This window comes from Strigops habroptila, chromosome 4 (assembly GCF_004027225.2).
Source record: "Strigops habroptila isolate Jane chromosome 4, bStrHab1.2.pri, whole genome shotgun sequence".
Lineage (NCBI taxonomy): Eukaryota > Metazoa > Chordata > Aves > Psittaciformes > Psittacidae > Strigops > Strigops habroptila.
Genome location: NC_046358.1, coordinates 76,283,465 through 76,304,546, shown reverse-complemented (window position 1 = coordinate 76,304,546; position 21,082 = coordinate 76,283,465). Strand labels below are relative to the sequence as shown.

The window sequence follows — 21,082 nt, the reverse complement described above, 5'->3', positions numbered from 1 at the left end:
GTCTTAACTTCCTGTGCTATTCCTTCCTTCCTATTTTATTTGTGTAGCTTTGTGAAGAGAAGAACCTCCTTCAGGAACAGCTTCAGGCAGAAACTGAACTGTATGCTGAAGCTGAAGAGATGAGAGTCCGTTTAGCTGCTAAGAAACAAGAGCTGGAAGAGATTCTGCACGAGATGGAAGCCAGAATTGAGGAAGAGGAGGAGCGCAGCCAGCAGTTGCAAGCAGAAAAGAAAAAGATGCAACAACAAATGCTGGTAAGGAGGCATAAGTGACAAATACAGACAATAACTTGTATCTCACAGAGAAAAAACAGAGACTGGCAAACCTCAGATCCTATGAAAGTGCTTGCTCTGCTGCCCTCTGTAGAATATGTTTTTGTGACACTGAAGTATGAGCAATCAATTAATGCTCTTTCCTCCATAGTTCTCTTCTTCCCCATCTCCATTTTAAATAATCTTTTCTCTAAAAATAATTATTTTACCAAATTCTAAATCACCAAGCATTACAGATTGTCTAGTTCTTCATAAAAACAATCAAGTCTACAACATACCCCACATACAGTGATAAACATTAAGCATTTCCAATAATCTAAGTGGTATTTTATTTCCAAAATTCATGTTTTGTGGGTTTCTGTTTCCCCTCAAAGGACCTCGAGGAACAGCTGGAAGAAGAAGAAGCTGCAAGGCAGAAACTGCAACTGGAAAAAGTAACAGCAGATGGCAAGATAAAGAAAATGGAAGATGATATTCTCATAATGGAAGACCAGAATAACAAGCTAACGAAAGTAAGTGTTGTGGGTTCATTTTCTTACCTTGTGAAAATAGTGCAAGATGAGAAAAAACCTTCTCTTCTGCTAGAACAGGAATACTCTTGACTACATAAGCCTCATGGGCGTATAGATTCACCAGACCATCAGTCCAGCATCTACCAAACAAGTTCCTCAATTTTTCCATGCTTATTTAAGCAATTCAGAATTGTGTAAAACTACTGGTTTTGAGGTCTATTGTGGTAACAATATCTTTAAGCGAAATACCTACAGCAGTCAAACAGAATCAATGGAAGTCATGTCTTCTTGGCCCCAATCAGAGTGAATAATCCTCTTGGTTTTTAACTAATTTCAATAAAACTTCATGATTAAAACTGGAAGTAAGCATGTATTCCAGTACTTTTTAGAAAGCGATGCTCCTCTGAACTGGGCCCTGTATTTACAGCCATTAGAGGACAAGATTCTAATAGCAGTAGATTAGAGAATATGGAAGTCACAGACATCACTCTTCAGTTCCTCTGTAATTTAAATGTATCAGAAATTTAAATGTATCACTACAATCTCAAGAAACAGTATAAAAAGACAGTATCTTGGACATTTTTACTTGGCATAGAGTTGCTTCACAATCACCAATGCCAGACGCTTTTTTAACAGAAGTATTTTATTTTTCTTAAGGAAAGAAAACTCCTTGAGGAAAGAATAAGCGATCTAACAACAAATCTTGCAGAAGAAGAAGAAAAAGCCAAAAATCTTACAAAGCTCAAAACCAAACATGAATCTATGATTTCAGAACTTGAAGGTAACATGAACAAAACTATTTTATATCAGGGTTTTTTTTTGTCTTGGCACACAATAAAAAAACCCAAATAGAATCTGGAAAGAGCTAAAGAATTTGTTGGGTGGTTTCCAAATTTCTTATGCTGAAGCTATTTTGTGCATGAGAATCACCAAATCACCAGGGTGCATAAACCATAGATACATTTTTTTGTTTGTTTGTTTTTGGTTTTTTTACATACAGAAGAGTAAATTGAGAAAAAAAGCAATGCTGATTCTGGATAAAAATAAATAAATGATTCTTTGTGATGGCTAGAAATAAGTGATGACAATAAGGTACTGAATGTTGCTTCAGAAATGCAGTGGCTTGTACTTAAATGTATGGCCTCACTAGAGGCCAGAATATTTTTTTGCCTAAGGTCAAGGTAGGATTAAGAACTCCTTGTAGTAATGCAGTCCCATGACCAAAATCCTTACTTTTTCAGTGCGACTGAAGAAAGAAGAGAAGAGCAGACAAGAACTGGAGAAAGCTAAGAGGAAGTTGGAAGGGGAATCAAGTGATCTACATGAGCAAATAGCAGAGCTCCAGGCACAAATTGCTGAGCTGAAGGCACAACTAGCCAAGAAGGAGGAAGAGCTGCAGGCTGCTCTAGCCAGGTATTCACTCCTGAATCTGCATACAGGTTGAAAACCCAGGCTGGAACATATGTCTCTCCTCTTCCCAGACACTGAGATGCTGCACCTATGAATCTCATCTCTCAGTTACATCCTCCCTCTGTGCTTTCCTTATTTTCCAAATTTCCTTTTGCAAAAAGTAATTATACTATTGTTTGCCCATAGACACATAATCTTACCTCCAGATATGAAAACTCCTCTTCCCAATGGCATTAGCAGTCAAGTAAAGAATTAAATGTAGTAATACACTTCACAGGCAAAAGGCAGAAATTATGTAAGAGTTGGATCTCGATCTATTCCAGAGTCTCAGTGGATTTTCTGTACAAATTTAAGGACAACACCAAACCAAAACTTTTGCTGAATCAGCTGATCAGCATCTCCAGGCATTGTATCCTGATATAGTACAGCTGCCAGATCCTTTTTGTATCAATCCCCCAAAAGTACCAATCTCTTTGGTACTTTCTTGCACAGAGCCTATAAACCTTTAGTTCTGTATACTGATTTCCTGAAAGGGAAATTATTCTTTACACACATATGTAAAATTCAATACTCTCTTTCAAGGCTTGAAGATGAAACTAGTCATAAGAACAATGCCCTCAAGAAGATCCGTGAATTGGAATCTCACATCTCTGATCTCCAGGAAGATTTGGAGTCCGAGAGAGCTGCAAGAAACAAAGCAGAAAAACAGAAGAGAGATCTAGGTGAAGAGCTGGAGGCTCTTAAGACAGAGCTTGAGGATACTTTGGATACCACAGCCACCCAGCAAGAGCTCAGGTATGGAGATGTAGCACACGGGCCAAAAATAGATGTCACCAAGCTCAGTACTGTCTAGTAACTGTGCAGTAGTGCCATTTTCCCAGTGGCCAGAACACCCTTATCTGCTGCTACTCCATTTATGTGTATTACCTTCCAGAGCAAAGCGTGAACAGGAGGTCACAGTTCTGAAGAGAGCTCTAGAAGAGGAGACTCGAACTCATGAAGCTCAGGTTCAGGAGATGAGACAAAAGCACACTCAAGCTGTGGAAGAGCTAACAGAGCAGCTGGAACAATTTAAACGGGTAAACAGAAATCCATCTTATTGAAAACTATCCACTAGATAACATGGCTTCATTTTATAGATCATCTTTCTTCACTTCATGGTTGTAGGCTAAAGCAAACTTGGATAAGGCCAAGCAGACACTGGAGAAAGACAATGCTGAACTAGCTAATGAAGTCAGGAGCCTGAGTCAGGCCAAACAAGATGTGGAGCACAAAAAGAAGAAGCTGGAAGTACAGCTACAGGAGTTACAGTCCAAATACACTGACGGGGAGCGTGTTCGGACAGAACTCAATGAAAAAGTTCATAAATTGCAGGTAGGAAGGAGTTTGACCTTCTGCTGTGACACCTTGGGTTTGAGAAGACCGGTTTATATTGTTCTGTGAGGGTATATCTGGAGGAATCCTAGCCCTGTCACCTTGAGCTGAAACGATCATTTTTTTGTCATCCGTAGGGTTCCTACCTTAAGTTATCCCATAATTAAACAACTACAGCCACTCTATCTCATGGAAATGAGAGCTTTTAGTCTCACTATCCCTCTGTACACATTGCAATCTGTAATACCACCAGTAGTTCAGTGGCTGTGCTGCATGTTTTACAGAGTTTCTGTTTATTCATTTTTGGGTAGAGGGGAACATTGATAGGAATGTGGCTTCTGGAAATGGATTAGACAGCTATTAAACAAAGAAGATGTGTTTAATAAAAAATTACAATGAAAGGAGAATGCTCACTTACCTATAATTTAGCGTTTAATAAGAAATAACTAAGGAATTTAAAATGGTTCTTTGGTAGGTGTTCAATGTCCAGCAATACTAATCAAGCTTATTGTTACAACTTTGTTCTTAGCAGCAGTAAGCTTTCTTTATTAAGTTAGTAGATAAATATTAAAATATAATCAAAATGCATCAACTTCTGTCAAACTTGTGAAGAGGAAGAAAAATCCACAAAAATTCCCATTTCTCTTTGCAATTCATTGAAAGGAACATATTAATATTGCCTTATGAATATGACTAAGTTTTGATATATAGTAATAGAATACTAAGATCAACCAGACAAAAAATGGCATTAGATCTTGGGGGTCTTAATACACAGGTTACAAAGATGACACATACAGACACTGCAGAGTTTGCATGTAAGATTTAGTTCCACAGAACTTAAATCCCATGTATTTTCAAGAAAAATTATGGCAAAATAGTGAGTTCCAGTTAAGCTAGAAACACTGTTGATGCTAGACGGGACCCAGAGGCATAAGATCAGATTCAGATCCTGTTCAAAGCTAAGATTTCAATCTAGAGCAAACTAAAGTTTGGAGGAAGATTTAAGTTGTTCAAAATAACTGAGTTTATTCACTGTGATATCTCACAGGTTGAGGTTGAAAATGTTACTGGTTTGCTCAATGAAGCAGAAAGCAAGACAATCAAATTGACCAAAGATGTTGCAACCTTAGGATCTCAGCTACAAGATGCACAGGTAAACTTGCAACCATTACTGTAGGTGAGTAACAGCTCACCTACAGTGTTTATAAAATGCGCTATAAAAACACCTAAACTAATGACTGTATTACTGATGAATGTGGTGACTGCAGGAGCTGCTTCAGGAAGAAACACGGCAGAAGCTACATGTGTCTACCAAGCTTCGTCAGTTGGAGGATGAGAAGAACAGCTTGCAAGAGCAGTTGGATGAAGAAGTAGAAGCAAAACAAAATCTGGAGAGACATATTTCAACACTGACAATACAGGTATCAATGCCATAGCTAAATCACTAGCTTCATCAGTCAGAGTTTTGTCAGTGATTCCAAAGGTTTCAGAACTGTAAAACTATCCTGGCACAGCACATGGACCTTCAGAGAACTAGTGCTGTTAGCCCAGATAGCATCAGTGTAGCTTCATAATGGAGTAAGCTGTCTCCCTCTTTGTTGAAGTGTGATCTTAGGGGAGGTACAAACGCAAGGTAGCTCCCAAGGTAGTCTGGTACACTAGGCCTGTATGTGTATACCAGGTCTGTAGTGTGCCTCATTTTATGAAGGCTGGGTGATGGGTAAGTGGTCACTAGCTTCACATGGGTCAAATTAGGTAAGATATCTGGGTCTTAGTTGTCTCTGCCAAGCTTTGTTGTCATTGCTACAAACATTTGTCCTCTGAATCCAAATTTCAGCTCTCTGACTCTAAGAAGAAGCTACAGGAATATGCTAGCACAGTAGAAACCATGGAAGAAGGCAAAAAGAAACTTCAGAGGGAAATTGAAAGTCTCACACAACAGTTTGAGGAAAAGGCTGCTTCTTATGACAAACTGGAAAAAACTAAGAACAGACTTCAGCAGGAGCTGGATGACCTGGTGGTGGACTTAGACAACCAGCGTCAGCTGGTCTCCAACCTGGAGAAGAAACAGAAGAAGTTTGATCAGGTATGAATTTAAGATTCTCTTTGTCTCTTGCTGTGTTACCACCTAACTTCTGTGGAACACACAGAGACTCCACTGGTTTAGTGAAAGACAAAAGCAGGGACAAAAAATAAACAAAAATGCAATTACACATACACTGGTTAATTTTGTATTTATATACCTTTATCAAAAAGCAAAGATTTTTCTACGTCATTAACAACTGACAAGACAGTTGGAATACAAAAACCCTGTTACTAATGACTCCCTGTATTAACATTACCTTTTTACAGATGCTAGCTGAAGAGAAAAACATCTCTTCAAAATATGCAGATGAAAGGGATAGAGCCGAAGCTGAAGCTAGAGAAAAAGAAACAAAGGCTTTGTCGTTGGCCCGAGCACTTGAAGAGGCTTTGGAAGCCAAAGAAGAACTGGAGAGAACGAACAAACTGTTGAAAGCTGAAATGGAAGATCTTGTTAGCTCCAAAGATGATGTTGGCAAGAATGTAAGTGTTGGGCTTAGAACAATTTCCACAACAATAACTTAAAATAGCAGCTACAAACAGATCGCTGTTTTCAGTGTGGGAAACTCTCTGTACCACACAAATCCATTCAGCAGGAAATGGTATTTCATACAAAATTCAAAGGTTATTCTATTTGTGCCCAAACTTTGAGGAGACTGGCTAAGTAACTGTAAGCCATCTTTATTTTTAACATGACCTCAAGCATGAAGAATATTCTTATCAATTTCTAAGACTGCAAAAAAAAAAAGCTTCTAAATAATTTACTAGTTTATTAAGCATCTTTGAAGTTATAAACTCTAGAAATCCAAGTTAATTTATTAGTTATACTTGACTTGCCATCAGCCTAACATTTACTTGTATAGCTGCAGATTTCCACTGATGCACTGCCAATCACTTCTTTTATTACAGTGATATGACAATATTATTTCTAGCACTAAACAAATCCAATTATGATACTTGACTAGATTAAAAAGGACAGTTTGGGATAAAGAGAGTCTCAGGTTAGTTTAAGACAGATTGGAAAGTGTACAAAAAAATGATAATTAGTTCATTCATTGTTCACAGCTGATCATTTAAATGTGGCCTATACTGCAAGTGGATTGCATTAAACTAGAATTATTTTTATTTCATATAACAAGTCTATTAAATTCTCATTGATCGAAAGGTCCATGAATTAGAGAAGTCTAAACGGACCCTTGAACAGCAAGTAGAAGAGATGAAGACACAATTAGAAGAGCTAGAGGATGAGCTACAGGCTGCTGAAGACGCCAAACTCAGGTTGGAGGTTAATATGCAGGCCCTGAAAGCCCAGTTTGAAAGAGATTTACAAGCCAGAGATGAACAGAATGAGGAGAAGAGAAGACAACTCCTTAAACAGGTGCCATTTCATTCTCTATTATTGCCTTTGTAAATATTTAACCAAGCCAGTTGAAGGTGCCCAGACTCATGCCATTATTAAATGCACCTTACTATAATAAGAAAATATTATATTGCCTTGTGCTTGGCAAATAATAAAAAAGTAGGTTATTGTACTCAAAAAGGCACAAAACTGCATAATGTTTTTATTCCTGATTCAGTAGCAGATACACAACTGCCAACAGATGTAGCAATTTAATACTACAATCAATATAATATAAATAGTATGAATTGTTATTTCTTGCACAGTCAGAAGAACCTTCCTTATCTATATTCTCAATGCAAGTGAAAAAACATAGCTTCTAATATACCTGCCTTCCCAAAGTACGTTGAATGGATACAAAAGCATTGGAAATGAAACCAGACAGGACACTGCCTATCTGTATAGAAGTGTTGTAACTGCAAGGACAGTCTTGCAATACACATATTTCCATGAATTGCTGACTCCTTTCAAGAATCTTTGATTTTTGGACAAAATGGAAATCTATTTTAACTGCCAGGGAAATCATAATTAATAGAGATATAAGAGGCTGTACACATTATTCAGACATAAACAGAGTGTTTAAGAGTGCTCAAGGACTTTCCTAAACTTGTTTTCTTTAATGATCAGCTCCATGAATATGAAACAGAACTGGAAGATGAGCGGAAGCAACGTGCCCTGGCAGCTGCAGCCAAAAAGAAGCTGGAGATTGATGTTAAAGATCTAGAAAGCCAAGCTGATTCTGCTAATAAAGGTCGGGAAGAAGCCATCAAACAACTCCGCAAATTACAGGTATGTAATCCCATGAATAGAGTTTTTCCCACGGCTGCTTTTTGTACAGCCACAATATGATAGTTAGGTGACATCTATGAACTTGATGCTTAGTTTGAATGACAGTGGAAAACTTCACATGGCAAATTATGAAAATCTTAAATTTCATCATTGCAGATTGCTTCCAAAATTCTCTGGCCAACGCTCATCTGCTATTGACTTATCCACATGAAGGAAACAGATCCACATGTAGAGAAAGGGCTACAGGATAAAAACCTATTATAGAGCTTCAATCCTGGTTCTAACACTTGGCTCAAAACCATAAAAGGCTGTTCAGAAATCATGTCTTCTCCAAATTAGCATTTTCCCATTTATACTGTAAGTCTCTGTACCAACTGTTATGTCATATTCTGACAGCTAAACAACAAAAAGTGATACATCAAAGATTAAGACTGCACATGTACTCAAATATTCAGACAAAATATGGACAATAGGCATTACAAAAGCCACAGTGCGCACTTCAGACCTCCCCAACATGTGCTAGCTGATCTCTCCAGAATATACAAAATTTAAGCAGGCATTATGACTATGTAAATGTGTATGTGTTCTACTCAGTCCAAACTTCCTTCTACTGCAATTATAATGAAGACAGTCAAAAACAAATCTCTGATATTCTTTTCAATAAGGCTCAGATGAAGGACTACCAACGAGAGCTGGATGATGCACGGGCTGCCAGAGAAGAAATATTTGCTACAGCCAGAGAAAATGAGAAGAAAGCAAAGGGCCTGGAAGCAGAGCTCATCCAGCTTCAAGAGGTAAGATTGGAAACTTAGAGCAGTATGAAGCAGACTACACACATGACCTTCAGTAGCAAAACAGAACTGCAGTGAAATAATATAACAGCTTTCGAGGACAGAAGGCTACAAGCTGCACTTGTAACAAGTTCCACGTGCTCCATACACTCCACTAAAATTGTTGGAACTACATCTGAGCATAGACAGATTAAGCTGAAAAAAAAAAAAAAACAAACCAAAAAAACCACGAAAGGCACAGTTCACCAGTCCTAAAGGGAAATGAACTGTATGATCCAACACAAATTGTTTTCAATAGCTTTAAATTCCTGAAGTCTTGTTAGTGTTATTATTCCTACGTGTATTAAATGGTAATCTTGTGACTAAAACCAATAAAATAGAAACCAGCTGACAGGCTGGATAAAGTGTATTTCATTGTATTTCCCATGGATTTATGATATAACAAGAATTTATTCCCATAACAAGACAACCTGTCATATCAGTTTTAGAAAATTTACCGTCCTGTGTATCATGATATAACTGTTTGCCTGAACAGTTATTTGCTCATTTCTTTACTGTGGTGCCTTTTCCTTTCCTCCTAGGAACTGGCTGCTGCAGAGAGAGCTCGCAAACAAGCAGATCTGGAGAAAGAAGAGATGGCAGAGGAACTTGCAAGTGCTGCTTCTGGAAGGTAGGAATAGACTGGATTACTCCCAAGTCTGTATACATGCTACTGAACATTCCATGGCTGCCAAGAGAATCATAGAATCATAATATAGTTTGTGTTGATAGGAACTTTCAAAGGTCATCTAGTCCAACCCCCCTGCAATGATCAGGGACATCTTCAACTAGAGCAGGTTGCCCACAACCACATCCAGCCTGGCCTTGAATGTCTCCAGGAATGGCGCATCCACCACCTCTCTGGGAAACCTCTTCCAGTATTTTACCACCCTCATAGTAAAAAAATTAATCTATAAAATATATTTGATTCACACATAATACTGCAAGAGTTCATGCAAACATTATTGCACTATGCAGTTTAGTTAAATGAGTTCCATAAGAACAGATAACCTCTATCACGTCTCAGTTGTTATAAAGTAACCACGAAGATTGATTCTATTATTGTTAGCAAACACAGTACAACTTCACAGCTGCAGTTTATTCTAAGTCCAGATTTTAAAAACCTGGATTTTAAGTAATGGCAGTCATGAAAAACTTGAATTCCCTTACATTATATTCTTACCAACAATATCCCAAGTTTGAAATAGTCTAAAGCTAAAAAACTGGTGAGTATGCATCCACTTGTGAAAAGCAGAACTCTTGTTCCTTCTCCCAACAGCCATCTGGTCTTGACAACACAACATGCACACACTGACTAGCTTCATTGAAATATCTAGTTCTCTTTTCTTTATGAATTATTGGTAGTTCATAATAGTTTCAGACACATTCTACCGGTCAGAGCCATAACTACACGTTAAATTTAAACTTACAGGACAAGCCTTCAGGATGAGAAACGGCGCCTGGAGGCAAGAATTGCCCAACTGGAGGAAGAGCTAGAAGAGGAGCAAAGCAACATAGAGGCAATGGGTGATCGCATGAGGAAAGCAGTACAGCAGGTAGAGCTCATTTCAGTACACATCACTTTCTGTTCATATTCCAGCAAAAAACTTTTGTGATTCTGAATATATATTTTGAGAATTGCCACCCCAATTTGCCCCAATTTGTGTCATTTCTCTGAAAGCATACAACACTTCTGACAGCATCTATTCTCATCCTTGCAGGCAGAGCAGCTGAACAATGAGCTGGCAACAGAGCGCGCAACTGCACAGAAGAATGAAAATGCTCGGCAGCAACTGGAGAGGCAGAACAAAGAGCTAAAGAGTAAGCTGCAGGAGATGGAGGGAGCTGTGAAGTCCAAATTCAAAACCACAATTGCTGCTCTGGAGGCCAAAATTGCTTCTCTTGAAGAACAATTGGAACAGGAAGCCAGGTACTGGTCTCCCAGAGGGCACAGCTGTCCCTTTATTGTTCCAGTTAATGAGAGAAACTAAACAAAGGTGTACAGGATTTGTATCATCAGGGTCTCAGTGCCATTAAGGCTTGGTTAAGTCTCTCCTTCATTTAACATTTCTTAGACATATGGCCAGTAACTGGAGCTGTTACAGGTTCTGATTAAGAACCATTTTATTGCTGAAAAATTCTACTGTTATCAAAGGCATGGATCTGCTCCCCTACGTGTTAGGGTAACTGCCCTATGATCCTGCCAAGATAATTGCCATAACACATTGTGCCATTGGTAGGACTATTTCCTGAGGAAATCACCTTGTGTTTTGGAACATATCTCCTGGAGCACCTCTAGCATATAGCAAAGACACATACTTGCTTTGATCAGAAGAACATGACCTATAAGTTTTCCTTAGAATTCATCTGTTAAATTCAGTAAGGCCTTTAACATATGGGTCCTTGGTGCCAGTTTCAAGAGCAATATGCCTGAGGCAGATGAAAACTACAGACCTTCAACATCACCAAATGTTGCATTGTCATTTGCAGAGACAAGCAGGCTGCAGCCAAGACATTACGCCAGAAGGACAAGAAACTGAAGGATGCATTACTGCAGGTGGAGGACGAAAGAAAGCAAGCAGAGCAGTACAAAGATCAGGTATCAAACTGTGTCATGAGGGTCTTAGTCGGGGCACAGGGATTTTCAGGTTTTACTCTAAGAAAAGAAGATTCCATGTTTTGCATCGAAATTATCCCTCTAGAAAGCAGACTGTCTGCTTGGATTCTATGCTGGGGGAGCTATAGAGCCCTTTGCTAAAAGATGGGACAATATAATTCTCCTCCCATGCTGAAGCATGTGCCAAAGCACTAGTCCTTGTCAATCAGCCAACTGCAACAGTCTGACCATGCAGTTTTTAGATCTTAAGCTTCTAACTTTGATTCAGGCCATGTTTCAGTAAAACCCTCAACAGAAATATGAAATTAAAATGAGGAATGTAAAGCTTTTAGATCTGTTTTCAATTAAAGCATTACTCTAAAATTTCCCTTTAGGCCGAGAAGGGCAACACACGACTGAAGCAACTGAAAAGGCAGCTGGAGGAGGCTGAGGAAGAGTCTCAGCGTATCAACGCAAACCGCAGGAAGCTGCAGAGAGAGCTGGATGAAGCTACTGAGAGTAATGAAGCCCTGGGACGTGAGGTTGCAGCACTGAAGAGCAAGCTCAGGTACAGCGCCCTTGTTTGGGATAGCCATTCCCAGCCACTGACAGCCTTGAAATTTAGAACTGGAAAAGCAGAAAAAAAATCTGTTCAAGTCAAGAACAGACACTGATAACACTGCAAAGAGTTACTCCTTTTGTTAGCTTCGCAGATACGACGACAGGCCAAAGTCAGAAGGTGAAGTGTATTTCATAGACTGCAGCAGTCTCAGGATTTCAGCTGAGGTGAACAGCTGTGATAAAATGGCACGGGCCTCACTCTTTTTCTAATCAAAAGTCCTCCTGCCTTAAATAGGAACAGAATAAGGTTTGGTTGCTTTTGAAAACACTCCTTATGTGCTGCATCTATTTGTGCAGAAGCTCTCACAAAAAGGTAGAAATGCTTGTGCTTTTCACACATGTACAACTCTCACACAATGACACTAAACAGTCTTAGACAACATCACAGGTGGCAAAAAGCAGAGAATATTATACAATTCTTATCCAAAAGCCGCTTTGGACTTCACCACAAAGGGATTCACTGTCATCAGACCAAGGAAAAGATCAGTATTTTGTTGTTAAAACTGATTGGGAAAAAGATAGAGCTGTGATCAGTCAGCTGCATACTGGAGTTCTGCACTCACTGGGTTTGAAAACACCAACTCAGTGAAATATAGAGACTGACTTGAATTATAATAGAATTGCTCTATCTGCATCATCACAACAGAAAATTTTGCTTTCTACCTAAACCCAACAGCATTTCAGATGAAAGTAAAGCACCTGCCTATTTGTGTTCTTGAAGCAGTTTACCGGGTTGTTTACCAGTAACATGCATGAACCTTCAGATTTGGGTTTACTTCAAAGTGAAGAGTTAAGGGCTGTGGTGGTCTTTTCCATCTTAGGTGGTGCATGCCCCTGGCTGCTTTACAAAGGAGCGGCTGTGTCCAGTCCATTTTACATAGACTAGCATAAAGCTCATTTTTGGTTTATTTAAATGTAATGTAATTGGCTGTAATGTACTTTGTTTAATTATTTAAAATTAATCTACCTACCTCTGATCATGACCGTGTGCTTAGTATAACTGCCCAGGACTCTTTATCTCTGTTTCAGAGGGACACAGGAACCTTCGCATGACTAAGCAGGTACCATGCCTTCAACTTTGCAGCTAGCTTGTCTTGCACAAATTTCCATTTTCTTTGGCCCAAGCAAAAATTATGTGAGGTTCCTGCAAACTGTGAAGGCTTGGATATCTTGGCATTAATCTATTTTATCAAAAGAGACAAATATTACAATAATCTAGCTACCATCAGCTAAGCGATACATCCTTCTTACAAGTAGGTTATGTACTGATACACACTTACCAATGTTGCATTCTCACAAGCTCTACCAACAGAGTACCTAATGAAGTGATTTTCTGCATGAAAGTTGTCTTTTTTGCACCACATCTTTGTGCACAGCCACAAAGATTAAAGTTTTTCAAATCAAATACACCATAGATTAGTAAAATTGATTAAAAGGACTAATGAATATGAAGTTTCACAGCATGTCATCAGAATTTCACGGTATTTCTTACACATTGTAATGTGGATTAAGGTAAGATTCCATCTAACTCACCTGAAATTTGGGAAGATCTTGCTTGCATGTGATTTATCACATTTACATCACACAATCACAGACAAAAGACAAAGTCTCGCCTTTCATTACACAGCACTGTAATACTGTGGCTGTATTGCTTACAAACAGCTATTACTTAGGCTTTTAGAGCTATTTTGCAGGCATTACGTTGCTTGTCTACTGTTATTAAAAAAAAGCACACAGAAATTAATACTGACACTGTAACCTAGCACAGCACTATATTATACTTTAACATGTTCTCTGGAGATCAAAATAATACCTGCTGTTTGCAAAAATTAAAGAGCTACTGCCTTGTAATATTTGTATATCTTCTATTTTACATATGCTGGATTTTGCTGTGAATACACAAATATTTAAAGATGATGTCTTGTCCTTGCATGTGCCTTTTAGGCAGCCTAATATTTCCAGTCAGACTGGTATTCAAGCACTACTCCAGTAGCACTTGTTCAAAGGTACATTAAACACAGAGATGCTAAGCAAACACTAATGCTTAAGGCTTGCCTCAACTATTCTTATTATTCTAAAGGTACTAATGAGAGTGACCACATGAATATATCAAATCTATAAACCTGTTTAAGAAGAACAGATATAAACAAAAATATTTATCCACAGGGCCAATACCAGTTTAAAGAAGTGTTAAGTTTATGCATACTGCAACAGCTTATGTTAATAAGTGGTTAGTGTGTGATAGGGAGTCCAGTTCTTTGTAGCCAAAACTGTACTGTACAATTTGGTTAGATTCTTGCTATTACTCTCCACCAGTCCCATGTTCTCTTACAGCATTTCAGTGAATTACTGCAACATACAGAGAGTTATCTTATAAATGACTCATGAGTAATTGAGTCCAGATAAAATGCTCTTCCTTTATTAACAAGAATTAATAGATTTACTGACCTAACTAGAACTTTCTTTGTAAACAATAATAATAAATATTTGTTATCATAGAATAGTAGACATTGCTTAATAGTGTCTATTAATAGTGTCTAGACTCTGTCAAACACATGCCAGGGTAAAAATGACATACCCTTTTGTTCAATATATGCTGTCAGCACCAGAACAACTGCAGTTAACTAACCACAGATCTTAAATGAAGCTTTATTATCCAGCTAATTACTTGCTCACACTTAAGCTGAAGGGCAGAATTGTGGAAAACAGACTTCATCTCACTTTTCCACCTCGGAAACAAAGACTTGTGCCTTTAAAATAAGTTAGTCCAGCAAATGTTCCTACCCACTTCCCTTGTACAGAACTTTGGACTTAAATAGCTGCTTCAGAAAGGACAACACTGGCTTAGTCTTTTGCAAGGACAAGACAAGCCTTTAAATATTTATGCATAACTGCTGTACCTAGAAGTACAGAGTCACTTCTATTTAACACCAAATTAGTAATTTCGGCACAACGTTCAGTGATTGTGAATTTATTTTATTGCTTATGTCTGTGGTCTCAAGCCTTTACAAAGGTTTGCTTAATGAGGGGCAAGTGAGAGGCCATGTTACAAAACTTGAGTGTTTTGTAGCACAGTAGCAATGGAGGCCAAGAAGAGAAAATCACATCTTCTGTCTCACTTGCTCACACCTCCCCAAAAAATTAACCTTGAGGACCAAAGCATCCCTGCCTTGCGATGTGGCTGTGAAATATATGGGGATGGGAGGGAGATGGGAGAGGAAAAAGGGTGGGGGAAAAGCATTTTCTGTAAGCTCTTCTGCAAGACCCTTGCTCTGTTGAGTTTCAGCACCCAAGTTATGACTCAGTTCCAAAGGAGCACTGGTTTCCTCTCTCCACTGGGAGACACTGGAGCTACCCACAACATAGGATACCACATGTGACAAAGCACCTGGGGTGCTCTGACCAATGCAGCCTCTGCAGAGAGGGCCTAGGGGTTCAAAAATGCCTCCTGACATCAGCAGCATTGCTCCAGTCCCAGGTCTTGTGGGCTTTCAGTAACTGATGGGCTTAGTCACACTGCAGGTCAGAAATTCAGAACAAACTCTCTCTCCTTGCTCTTCCACTGCTACAGTAGGCACAAGCAGCCCCTTTCACATTCCTTCCAGTTGCAGTCCCCATGAGGCAAAAAGTGAAATGAAGGAAAGAGTGTGGGGGAGTTGGGTTAAATGAGACTATTTAGAGAAGAACTTTAAGCACAAGGAACAGGAATCCCATCCCAGTTCCAAACAACTGGGAGTCTCAACCTGTCCACGAATTACTCTTACATGCTACAGAACAGAAAGTTGAATCAGAGGCCCGTAGTTCTTGGCTGCTCTGCATTTAAAAACAACAGCCCCACAAGTACTGTTACAAAACTCTACGCTTATTTGTGAGGACTGTAAATGACTTAACACCTGATTTTTTTTTTTTCCTTTTACTGCAGGAGGGGAAATGAGCCAGCATCTTTTGCCCCACCACGTAGATCTGGAGGCAGGAGAGTAATTGAGAATGCAACAGATGGAGCTGATGACGAAATGGATGCAAGAGATGGAGATTTCAATGGAACAAAATCCAGTGAATAAACACGCTTAAAATTGCACTGCAGCAAGGGGAGGGAGGACAATATTTAGCACTGTATAAGTCTACTCTTAGTGTCAAGATCACATACACCCACTCCTCTGACAATGATAAAAGCACAACTGCCTTGTCTCCAATGTATAGATTGATGTTAAAAGTACTCCAAAACTTATTTTACCATTAAGTGTATTTGAAAAGGTTGGAGTTTTTTAACAGCATAATTAACGTTGAGAATCTTACAGAAAGTAAGTTCTAGTAGCTCAGATGACTTAAGTCCCAGTGAACTATAGTTTACACAGGATTTGTGAGACTGTTGCAGGGAAAAGAAAAAGAAGGGCATCAGTCAGTTAATCTTTTCTTAAACCTTCATTTTGTCTTGAGTATTCAATTAATATAGGGTTTTTTTCCTGGTTACTACACCCCTGATGCACCATTCACAAGGTGGAAGTGCCTTTTAATCACTTACTGAAAAATAAAATATCATTTGTTCAAATTAAGTCAACTGTTACAGTTTTATATGCACCATGGATGTGCTTACACACTAATAAAAGGCTATAAAAACTACTAATATTCTTGTGTACAGGTGTCACTTGGGTTCAATACAGCATGTCCAAAGAGAACGGGGGATGCAGAAGAGCTTCTTTAGAACTCAAATACTTTTTAGAAGGGGTAATCTGTAATCATTAGAACAAAAAACCTGATTTTCTCTTAAACTACTGCCTTTGAAAAAATAGGAAACACAAAACTCCAAAACCAGACAAACAAGGCAAAAAAAAAAAAAAAAAAAAAAATCACCACCAAAACAAAAAACCCAGCAAAAAATCCCACATATACACTGAGCTGAGCATAAACTGACATGAAGTATTTGAGACAGGTTTGATTACCTCGTGGACAAATGGTGCTTACTGAGGTACCCTAGGATGTAGCTAAGGGCTGACAGATGTGACACATCTGAGGACATGGAGGAGACTTGCAACATTCTGGTGCAGCAGCTGGGAAGCAGGCAGGACCCTAAGTGTGTATCTTTAGCCAACTGAACCCCTTCTTGAAGTCTGTACGTGTAGAGTTATTTCCAACTAAAACCTCTAAAAGCAGGCAGAAAATAGTTAGGAACAGCAGCCCACACTGAATGCAGCGATCCAAGCCAAGTCATTCTGCGTTAAGGGATTAGCATGCAGTTACATTTTATGTTTGGAGCACTCCAACAGGACCGCAGCCCACTCCTTGGAACTCCGAGGACCTACCACAAACAAGGCGGCTCTAGTATTTCCAGATAGCAGCGAGCTCTGTGGTCACAATGGGGCAGTATAGAGCCACGCACAGCAAACTCTAGCAAAGCCAGGGCTAGAATCACTCTAAATCGAGTACTGAGAGCTTACTTGGTGTCTTCAGTTGTACAGCAAGTAAGCCTTAAGCACTGTGAGTACAGGGAGAGCAAGTCATGCAAAAAAAATCCACCTTGATAGCTAATGCAATCATCTTCTAAACCTAAGCATCATTCCAGAAGGCACAGAGATCATGAACTGGAGATTCAGGGTAGGCATCGTTTATCCTGCAGAATAAGAACCTAAAGAATTCTCTCTGCTCATGAAAAAGTAAAGGAAGAGCTTAAATAAGAATCCATTTACAGGGATTAGATGACAAGCTGCAGAGGAAGGGGGTTAGGAGCTAGCAGATAAGGCCTTTCCGTTGCTTGATCGGCTATGCAGCCCAGCTCTGTAAACATGCTCCAGAGCTGGCTTTTAAACACACAGCTTGTAAGCCTGCATGTGCAGGAACAAGGAAAACAAGGAAGTCAGATTTTATATATTTATTTAAGCACCAATGCTAAGGAGCAGAACCAGCAAACTGATCCTCATTCTGCAAAGCTTCTGACAAAGGTAGTTTGTTTCCTTAATAACACCACAGAAAGCACCCTTCTGTAAGTGACCAAACTAAAGTTCCTCCCTCCACTCCCCCAAAAAAGGTCCTCTCTGTAACATCACAGAGGTGATTGTTCTGGACTAGATTATTTTGACAATTCTCAATAGTATATCCACCCCTACTCTCTCAGGTTATATCTGCAGTCATATTAATAATGTATCTGTAAATTACGTAATACTAGCATGGCCACATTTTTCCAACTTTCTACCTTATCTCAATGCTGTGTCTCAATCTCACTAAAAGCCAACTTGCTCACCAAGCAGGCAAATTCTGGCAAGATAAGGAAAATGCAGCTTGTCTTGACTGATCCATCCAGGCTACAGAGTCCAGGGAGTCATAGTCTATATGCCAGCACAAGTGTCCTCATGGGAAAGAAAAGTGTTAACTCCCTGTGTGAGAGGACAGGGCAAAAATCACATTAAAACAGCCAGGGTTCAAGATTTTAAGAGAGTGCAATGCCAATGCTAAGCACTGTAAATCCCAGAGGCATCTTTAGCTATTTCAATATTTACATTCCTTAGGGTAGGAAACTATGAGAAGAGAGAGGTAGAAGAATCTTTGCATATGATTCAGCAAAACAATGTCTCTTTCAGCTTCATTGATCAGAAACAGATGAGAAACTGGTAGCAAACATCTGCACGTAAACCTCAGCAACAACTTGCAAAAAACTCCTCAACACTCATCAACAGCTAGCACTCAAAATAAGCTTTATTCTGCCCCCGGCATAGCCAACAGGATGGCAGGTAGTGTCACTCATTATTTATTGAGGCATGGAGTGAATCTGAGTGAATCCAAATTCTCAGAGGAATGGGCTCATGACAATTGGTGTAATTGAGAAGTCATTGAAAAGCATGTAAAGGCCACACAGAAGATGGAGAATGAAAAGGTGTTATCTGCAGGGTGCTGGGTACCCATTTAGAAACTATGTCAAGAAAGGGAGAATAGACAAGAGAGGACCTACAGGACGAAACTGTAAGAGTTGGTGACTGAATTAATGCGGTCTTTAAAAATGGAGCAACTGCAAGAACAGTAACAAGAATAATAAAAAAGACAAAATTTGGGAGAAAGAGTTGTAATAATGCTTCTACAGGCCCCACACCCCCCTAGTATGGTACATATTAGGAAACTAATAGTATCCCCTGAAGACTGGGATAGTGATATCTGGGGTGATCCCAATGATAGTGAACCAGAAGAGGACTATCCCTACAAGCCCTCCTGAATATGAAGCCAGGCCAGTTGTTAAAACAAAAAGAACTGGGGGATCTCGGGGTGGCCATCTGTGACATACCATGCAAACCATCCCCGGGATGCCTTGCAACTGCCAAATTTACAAGAGAAACAGCAGAAATTCAGGTGAAACAAGCTGAAGACTTGTGGCAAGTATGGCTAAGTGGCAACAACCATATAATGTTGAGCAAGGACAAAGCAAACAGCTGTTGGGGTCCAGCTTTCTCGAATTTAGGACCCGACCCAACAAATACACCCCATTCTGTCACCAGCCCAGTAGCTTCTTGGGCTGGAGGGATAGATGTTACAGAGCGAGGTGAACCCTGCCTAATCCCCATTAAATCTCTAAGCAAGCGCTCTACAGCTGTCATAAAAGCCGTCTGCATACAAGCCATGCACAAACGAGGACCCCATGATGTCCCACTTACTGCTACAGTAGTTTTTTACGATGTTAAAACCACTGATTAGAGGAGTCTCAGCAATTCTTAAACTCTATGTAACTGCAGAATGGGGTGAAATTAAAAGAGACACCAAATATAATAAAGACCAGGACAATAACATTCCTAAGGCACTCCCTACATGGGCAGAATTAATGCATGGACTGGTAATTGCAGTCATGAAATAGGCTGGGATGATACACCAACTGAAAAACAAAATCTGAAGCCCCATGGAGCAGATCACAAAGATCCATGAAACAGGGAACATAAACTAGATTAAAAGTAAACAGGTTTAAAAACCCATGAACAGAATCTCAAGAGTGGATAAATGAAATATGGAGGAGTGTGTTAGCACTAGATATTCATGGAGTCATGGTTCAAGGTCAGCTTACCAGCATTATCTTAAGTCCAATTGAAGCATTCTGAGGAATGAGGTAACAGTGAAAAGAAAGAGAGTATTTCAACTTCTGTCTCCCCTCCTCCCTCTTAGGAAGTAATGGAGGGTGGCAAGACACTGGGACACGTTGCCAGGAGAAGCTGTGACTGCCCAACCCTGGCAGTGTTCAAGGCCAGCTTAGATGCGGGTTGGAGCAACCTGGTCTAGTGAAAGATGTCCCTGTCTGTGGCGGGGGGGGGGGCAGAATTTTATTAAAATTATGGGATGCCACTTATTTTAGCTCCTGTTATGCCTTATTGCTACAATCTAATTATACAATGAGTCATGATTGATTGCCTACCCCCATGGGAATAACTCTTACATTGGTGAAGAAACTATTACAATTCGTACACAAATTGTACATTGTGTACAAGTTGACACAATGACCTGTGTCGACTGCCAGAGTGTATTTGAAACAAGGGACACAAAACTCTAATCATTGTTCATCGTGATACAAATTAGATATCCGTACCTTGGAAAGAGTGAAGATAGAGAACACCACTGATGGGAAACTCCTCTTGAACGGTCACTGACAGCGACAGGAATTTTTAATTTCATACTTCACCCAGTTGTGATTTTGTTAACTCTAATATGTCTAATTACTTATTACTTATATTGCATATAAAGGTTTGGTAGAAGATAAAACAAATAATCCAACTTTAATCACCCCAAACATACAAATTTAACACATAACAAATAGTAGTGCTTCACTATCTACTTACCATGAATCTGTAAGTGCCTAAATTATCCATATACTTTTTATGGCACAGAGCCAAGAGATGACTGCACCACCATTCTGTGAGGGTAAGACAAATCGACTATAGTCACAGAGTCACAGGGTGGAGTGTGGTGCTGTGCTTCTCCCCCCTTCCCTAACCTGACCTTTATTTCCCAACTCTGCTCAAGTGATAACCATCAGTGGTGGTGGTAATGGATAGGTCTGGGTCATGATAAAGGCATCTGACTCAATTCTGGGGAGATGGGTAACACCACAATAGCCAAAGGCCTGATCTGAACAATGGCACCACCGCCACCATCCCCAACTATAATCCTGTCAAGGCCCAACTCAAGCCAAGTTTCTGTAGTAGATATGCAAACATGACCATGAGTCAATTGTC

The 21,082-nt window shown here is 39.5% G+C and overlaps 1 protein-coding gene across 2 annotated transcripts in view; it reads left to right on the top strand.

The window, feature by feature from the left end:
• Positions 1-16,509, top strand: part of MYH11 (myosin heavy chain 11) — a 60,940-nt gene extending 44,431 nt beyond the window's left edge. Inside the window, exons 22-42 of one of the 2 annotated variants that reach the window (XM_030483335.1) lie at positions 48-254; positions 647-784; positions 1,442-1,565; positions 2,026-2,197; positions 2,777-2,989; positions 3,129-3,273; positions 3,362-3,568; positions 4,617-4,721; positions 4,837-4,989; positions 5,406-5,654; positions 5,921-6,133; positions 6,816-7,028; positions 7,677-7,838; positions 8,504-8,632; positions 9,211-9,299; positions 10,101-10,224; positions 10,390-10,598; positions 11,159-11,267; positions 11,660-11,832; positions 12,915-12,946; positions 15,808-16,509. In XM_030483335.1, coding sequence (XP_030339195.1) covers positions 48-254; positions 647-784; positions 1,442-1,565; positions 2,026-2,197; positions 2,777-2,989; positions 3,129-3,273; positions 3,362-3,568; positions 4,617-4,721; positions 4,837-4,989; positions 5,406-5,654; positions 5,921-6,133; positions 6,816-7,028; positions 7,677-7,838; positions 8,504-8,632; positions 9,211-9,299; positions 10,101-10,224; positions 10,390-10,598; positions 11,159-11,267; positions 11,660-11,832; positions 12,915-12,942 — 3,162 coding nt within the window. In that variant the 3' untranslated portion in view covers positions 12,943-12,946; positions 15,808-16,509. The remainder of the gene's footprint in view (positions 1-47; positions 255-646; positions 785-1,441; positions 1,566-2,025; positions 2,198-2,776; positions 2,990-3,128; positions 3,274-3,361; positions 3,569-4,616; positions 4,722-4,836; positions 4,990-5,405; positions 5,655-5,920; positions 6,134-6,815; positions 7,029-7,676; positions 7,839-8,503; positions 8,633-9,210; positions 9,300-10,100; positions 10,225-10,389; positions 10,599-11,158; positions 11,268-11,659; positions 11,833-12,914; positions 12,947-15,807) is intronic. The other variant, XM_030483334.1, reaches the window with a different exon arrangement.
• The last annotated feature ends 4,573 nt before the right edge of the window (positions 16,510-21,082 follow it).